This window comes from Penaeus chinensis, chromosome 11, assembly GCF_019202785.1.
Source record: "Penaeus chinensis breed Huanghai No. 1 chromosome 11, ASM1920278v2, whole genome shotgun sequence".
Classification (NCBI taxonomy): domain Eukaryota; kingdom Metazoa; phylum Arthropoda; class Malacostraca; order Decapoda; family Penaeidae; genus Penaeus; species Penaeus chinensis.
In genome coordinates this window covers 16,091,022-16,098,521 of record NC_061829.1, presented here as the reverse complement: position 1 = coordinate 16,098,521, position 7,500 = coordinate 16,091,022, and the positions used below count along the sequence as shown (strand labels likewise).

The 7,500-nt window shown below is 34.9% G+C and overlaps 1 protein-coding gene across 2 annotated transcripts in view; it reads right to left on the bottom strand.

Moving 5' to 3' along the window:
- Window positions 1-4,095: 4,095 nt before the first annotated feature.
- LOC125030367 (latrophilin Cirl-like) overlaps window positions 4,096-7,500 on the bottom strand; it is a 144,222-nt gene continuing 140,817 nt past the window's right edge. Inside the window, exons 10-11 of one of the 2 annotated variants that reach the window (XM_047620395.1) lie at window positions 7,393-7,500; window positions 4,096-6,724 (exon numbers count right to left, since the gene is read on the bottom strand). The exon at window positions 7,393-7,500 is cut by the window's right edge and continues 66 nt beyond it. In XM_047620395.1, the coding sequence (XP_047476351.1) occupies window positions 5,540-6,724; window positions 7,393-7,500 (1,293 nt within the window). In that variant the 3' untranslated portion in view covers window positions 4,096-5,539. Of the gene's footprint in view, window positions 6,725-7,139 lie in introns of both variants that reach the window. The other variant, XM_047620396.1, reaches the window with a different exon arrangement.

Below are 7,500 nucleotides of genomic sequence, written 5' to 3'. Positions count from 1 at the left end.
TGTGCATGAATGAGTGTGAGATTATTATTAATTTTGTTATCGTTATCAATACAATTATTATTATTATCATTAGTATTACTATTATTATCATCAGACTAATAATAATAATAATAATAACTATTATTATTATAATTATTATTATTATCATTATTATTATTTTAATATTATTATTATTATTATTATTATCTTCATCATCACTATTATTATTGCTATTACTATTACTATTATTATAATGATTATTATTACTATAATTATTATTATTATTATTATTATTATTATTATTATTATTATTATTATTATTATCATTATCATTATTATTACTATTATTATTATTATCATTACTATGACTATTATTGGTATTATTACTATAATCATTTTTCTTCATATTTTTATTCGTGTCCTTATTCTCACTCTTATTCTTATTCTTATTACTTCTATTATTATTATTATTATCCATATTATCATTGTTGTTATTATCATTATTATCATTATCATTATCATTATCGTTATCATTTTTAAACTTATTATTGTTTCTATTATTATTACCATTATCATTATCATTATCATTATTATTATTATTATTATGACTATTATTATTATCATCACCATCATTATTTTTTGTTTTTCTTGTTTTATTATTATTATCATTACTATTATTAACATCATTATCAACATTATTTTTATTGTTGTTATCATTATCATCATTATTATTATTATCAAAAATTCAACATTATTAATGTTATCTTTATTATTGTTATTATTATCACTATTATTATTATTATCACCATCACTTTAGTTTCAGTTTTTATACTCTTATTATTATTAAGTACCATTATTGCTATTATTATCATTATTATTATTATCATCATTATTATTTTACTAGTCCTGGTATAACTACTACTTCTACTGCTATTGCTAATACTATTATTACCATTTTTAGATTATCATTATTACTATTATCATCATTATCCCATTATTTCTTTTACAGATTATTACTCTTATTATTGCAATCTTGATCATCATCACATTATCATTATCATTATCATTATCATTATCATTATCATTATCATTATCATTATCATTATCATTATCATTATCATTATCATTATCATTATCATTATCATTATCATTATCATTATCATTATCATTATCATTATCATTATCATTATCATTATCATTATCATTATCATTATCATTATCATTATCATTATCATTATCATTATCATTATCATTATCATTATCATTATCATTATCATTATCATTATCATTATCATTATCATTATCATTATCATTATCATTATCATTATCATTATCATTATCATTATCATTATCATTATCATTATCATTATCATTATCATTATCATTATCATTATCATTATCATTATCATTATCATTATCATTATCATTATCATTATCATTATCATTATCATTATCATTATCATTATCATTATCATTATCATTATCATTATCATTATCATTATCATTATCATTATCATTATCATTATCATTATCATTATCATTATCATTATCATTATCATTATCATTATCATTATCATTATCATTATCATTATCATTATCATTATCATTATCATCATTATTATTATTATCACCATCACTTTAGTTTCAGTTTTTTATACTCTTATTATTATTATTATTATTATTATTATTATTATTATTATTATTATTATTATTATTATTATTATTATTATTATTATTATTATTATCATCATTATTATTATTATCATCATTATTATTATTATTATCATCATTATTATTATTATCATCATTATTATTATTATCATCATTATTATTATTATCACCATCACTTTAGTTTCAGTTTTTATACTCTTATTATTATTAAGTACCATTATTGCTATTATTATCATTATTATTATTATCATTACTATTATTAACATCATTATCAACATTATTTTTATTGTTGTTATCATTATCATCATTATTATTATTATTATTATCATTACTATTATTAACATCATTATCAACATTATTTTTATTGTTGTTATCATTATCATCATTATTATTATTATCACCATCACTTTAGTTTCAGTTTTTTATACTCTTATTATTATTAAGTACCATTATTGCTATTATTATCATTATTATTATTATCACCATCACTTTAGTTTCAGTTTTTTATACTCTTATTATTATTAAGTACCATTATTGCTATTATTATCATTATTATTATTATCACCATCACTTTAGTTTCAGTTTTTTATACTCTTATTATTATTAAGTACCATTATTGCTATTATTATCATTATTATTATTATCATCATTATTATTATTATCATCATTATTATTATTATTATCATTACTATTATTAACATCATTATCAACATTATTTTTATTGTTGTTATCATTATCATCATTATTATTATTATTATTATTATTATTATCATCATTATTATTATTATCATTACTATTATTAACATCATTATCAACATTATTTTTATTGTTGTTATCATTATCATCATTATTATCATTATCATTATTATTATTATTATTACTATTATCATTATTATTATTATTATTATTATTATTATTATTATTATCATTATCACTATCATTATTGCTGTTATTATTAACATGAATATGAATATTAATGTTAATATTAATATTGATATCAATATTAATATTAGATATTAATATTAATATTATTATTATTAGTATTTTTATTATTACTATCATCCTTATTATTATCATAATTGTTATTGTTATTATTGTTATTGTTATTATTATTATTATTATTATTATTATTATTATTATTATTATTATTATTATTATTATCATTATCATTATCATTATCATTACTATTGTAGTTGTAGTTGTTATCACCATTACTATCCTCACTATCACTACTACTATCCTTATTATCATCACCATCATTATTACCAGTTGTTGTTCTTGTTGATTACTTTTATCATTATGGTTATAATTTCTACTATTATCATCAGTATCTTGATTGTCTGTGTGGCTATTATCATTATGATTAATACCAATCTTGCCATTATCTCTAATATCATCATTGCCATTGTACTTTGTACCATCTCTATTTTCCCTCTATAGCATATGTTAAAACAAAGGAAGAATAATGGTTAATGGTTAATGGTTAAAAGCAAAATAAATGTGCTTGACATCTAAGGTCATGTAGCACTATAGTTAATGTAAGTGAAGGGTGGTTGGGTTAGTGATTAGTTGTTAAAGCTGGGTTAAGGAATTGGTGAGTGAATGGGTTAGGGTCGGGTGAGGTAATGTAAAGGGGTTAGATTAAGTGAAGGATATATATGTGTTTGAGGAAGGAAAACAGGTTGTCAAAGCAGAAAGTGTGAGATTCTGTAAGGATAAAAAAAGAAAAGAAAAAAAACCGGATTTCTTATTTTGGCTTTTGGAACGAATCGCTGATCAGTTTCTTCCAATTCCTGGCGGTGATTCTAGGCCCGGACCTATGATCAAGCTTCATGGCGTCTTGTTTATTGCTGTTTTAATATGTACATTTATAAGTTGATATGATGGAAGCGTTTGTATTCTTTTCAGTACATATATCACACTTATTACTGTATGGCAATGGCTAATCTTCACACACTGAAATAAATGTTGTCTTTCGTTATAATAGCAATTGTTACCACGTCTGTTTAATTTGCGTCATGATAAACATCAAGGGATTTCATATTCAGCAATCTAATTTTCATAAAACATTCTCAATTCCACTTTGCATCAAGTTAATTTGTACGATAGTAATTATGAAAATGTTCACATCACTGTTATTTTCATAAAATTACCGCAAACAAAGGTTTACCACCTGGGTATCTCCAATACAGTTAATATAAAGATATTATAAATGTAACATTACTGGGGTGAATAAATTTTCTTTCCCTACGTTGAAAAAATATTTTTATTTCCATATGCGCCTAATTTTACGTATAATGCAAAAGCTATTTTTCTAAAAAAAATAAAAAAAATTCACATGATTCTATATGACTAAAGATTACATTCAAAACTTACGAAATTGCGGATATGTACATTAATACCGCAAGGATTCCATTATGTGTGTGCATAAACAAACAAACAAAATTCCATTTAAACATTTTATTGTCATATTTTTACACTGATTATCTATTCAACGTATCACAGCTCACAAGTTGGAGAAGAGATGATGGCAGCAACGGGTCCCAGGGGCCGGCCAAGCTTGTGGGAGCTTCCTACTTTACATTCTTCCAGCTTGGATTCACACTGACCTGAATAGAAGGAGTCTAAGCTGGATTTATAGTATGGATCCACAAGCACAGTGTGTTTACTTCAACACTGTAGGCGATGTGCGTGGGCAGACAACGGACCTGAAGGTACAAGTTTGTCCATAAGGATGAGATGATGCAACGGAAATACAGTGATGCCACAATGAGGTTAACTGCCCACCACATGACCCTGGTTTACTGTGGCCCAAGACCTGCTGCGGGTGATGTAGGTGAGGCAAAAGCCGGGCGACCGTGACCCGAAAGCCACTGATGACAACCCGGGGACGCTACAGGTGAGTTTAGGTGAGGCATCAGCCAACAAGTTACCTGCTGACAACCGGTGACTCTTTGGAACCATAGCTGGCGATTCCTTGGAATCACAGCTGGCATTCCCAAGAACCACAGCTAGTAACCTCCTGGAACCACAGCTCGTTACTCCCTGGAACCACTGCCGGTGAAGTATATAACATAAAAAGTATCAGTGTTTCTCTTCCACTAAGCAAAGGAAAGGCCCGTTGGAAATGACTCTCGAAGACTCTTCTACGTTCTAGAAGCTTTGGCTTTTCATTAAGAAAACGTACATATAAATATATCCTATTTACATCATTATATACATCCAAATATTTCCTTTATACATGTACACACTCCTCGGACCGAAAAAGGCACTTCCACTAATAGCCATTCACGTTTACTGGTGTGATTCTGAAGCGAAGTATAGAGCACTGTGGCACTGAGGCTTAACCCAACGTCAGACGAAACTAAACACTCAACTCTGGAATGTAGCACACTTAACAGAAATATAACACTTCTTACATATAAAAATCACAAAGGCTTCGACACCACTTTCACAGAGCTACAGAAGTTCCGCGGTGTGTAAAATAAAATGAGACCAATAAATTAGAAAGTACATCGACTAGTTATCAGAGTTGCAGGAAATCGAGTCCGTTTCCGCCATGATGCCCCTTTGCAGCTGAGCGCACTACTTAGTCCCTTAGTTTTCTCGTGCACTCTTTCGGGTTCACTAAAAATGGAAATTGAAGTTTACAAATACTTAAAACAAAACTCCAAACTGTATGGAAATACGCCTTGCACCATCAAGGATAATGCCAACTGGATTTGAGATAGTCGGTAACTATTCAGACTATAGAGTTCCAATAGTCCAGCTGGAAAGCACAAGTGAAGAAGTAGTCTAAAGACACTCGCTAATGACTCAAGCCGGCATTTTCTTACATACTCCATTTATAAGACAAAAGTAATCTCCACTGCAGCACACACGAACATCACTAACACTCGCTGAATTGTTTGGGTCTATAGTGCGGGGCCCGCGACACCACCACGTGGGCGGGCTCCCCGTTCAGGGTCTGGGAGGCTACGAGGCCTCGTCCGCCGGCCTCGTGGATGACTGGCAGGCTCTGTGGCGCCTGGGGGTTCGAGGGCGACGTTAAGCGGCAGACCACCTGCTCCCCGTTCAAGACTGCCACGGTCATCAGGTTGTCGCGCGAAAGATGCTGTTGTGCCTGCTGAAGCTGTTCCAGATCTCGACTCATTTGAGCTGCATTAAAGTCCCGTAATCTCTCCTCACTGAGAGCGAACTGTTGGTCCTGCGGGCTCCGAGGGAAGTGGTGGCCTTGAGCGTGGTGATAAGGAAGCAGGGGTCGGGCATCGCCATAGCTTCTGGAGGACTGTCGGCTCATGTCACTCGGCGTGCCTCGCTTCATGTCTTCGTCGGAGAGGTCTGACACCTGCAAAGTCTCCTGGCCCGTGGGTCCATTTACGACACCAGCAGAGCGTCCTACCCAGCGCTCACGCTCGATCTCTTCGTATACGGGGTCACCTTCCGTTTCAATCTCCATGTAAGTGTGATTCCAAGGAGAGTGCGAGCGAGCCGTGTTGGCGTTGCCCCGGAGCATAGCGGCGACAGCGGGAGGCACGGCGGCGGGCGACAGTTGTGTTGTGTAACTATTGGGCACTGTGATCACTTTATTGCCGCCTTCCATGTTGGGGAACGTCAGGCCTCCATCCAGGCCGCCACTTGCGTTGATGCTGTTGAGTTTCGCGAGGTAAGCGTTCTTGAGGTCGGCGGTGAGGGAGTTCGAGTAGCGGTGGTGGTGGTTGTTCCATCCCGCGCGGGGCGAGTCCTCCTGCTCCGAGCCTCCGTGGCCCGAGTCCCGCGAGAAGGACTTGTAGGAAGCGTCTTCCTCCGCGTGCTTAAGGGTGGCGTGATGAAGGCTGGTGTTGGTGGTGGTGGCTGTGGTGGTGGTGGTGGTGGTGCGCGGGAGGGTGACTGTGTGGTGGCGGGGCAACGACTGATGCAGGGCGCCGAGGGGTAGGTGGCCCGTGACTCCCTGACGAAGAGACCCCCCAGGGCCCATCGTGGACGTGCCCCCTGACAGCAGGGGTCCCACCGGGGGGCGTGTGCTGGCCCCGGGACCCTTCACTCCGCCGAGCTGGCACAGCGTTGGAAGATACTGCAACAGGAAAACAGTGTAAGTGCAAGGTATTTACGGATTCACATAATTAAATATTGTAAAAAGACATTAAAGTGAAGTGCTTCTAGAAGCTTTAATGCAAACATGAAAACTGGAAGTTTGAATCTTATAGTGATCAAAATCATGAAGACAAGCAGAAAACAGAACAATAAAAGCAAAACTTAAATGAATGTGCACGACAACTCAGCTACAGCCACTAATATGTGCAATCAGTGCAAAAGTGCAATTTGAGGCGAAAGCAAGCGACCCACACCAACCCACACCACCGACACCAAGGGGCAAATGGCGGTACAAGCAACACTTTCCAGGTAGAATCTGCGTCACTAGCACCAGCAGGAGAAGGAAAGGAGGAGGAGGAAGCCAGGGCGCCCAGACTGTGAGGGCTCGTGTGTACCTGACGGCGGGGAGGTGGCTGCCGCGGGGGGGCCGGGGGGACGTGGGGCCGCACCTCGGGGGTCTCTGGGGTGGTGGTGGTGATGCTTGTGGGGGGGAGTGGGAGGGGAGGGGCTCAAGGGGGGAGGTCCTCCTTCCACCGGAGTTGAAGGAGGACTTCTCGAGGACGTTGAAGAGCTGGAGGATGAAGTGAGGGAGGGGCAGGTGGTGAGGGCTGTGGTGGTGGTCGGGTCCCGGCACGAGTTACTACCCACTTGGTTGAGGGCGGGCGAGGCGAGGGCGTGATTGAGGGCGTGAGAGATGGCGGGATGGGGGTTGGTGTTGTTGTTATTGGGGCTGTAGGTCTGCTTCTCGGCGGCAAA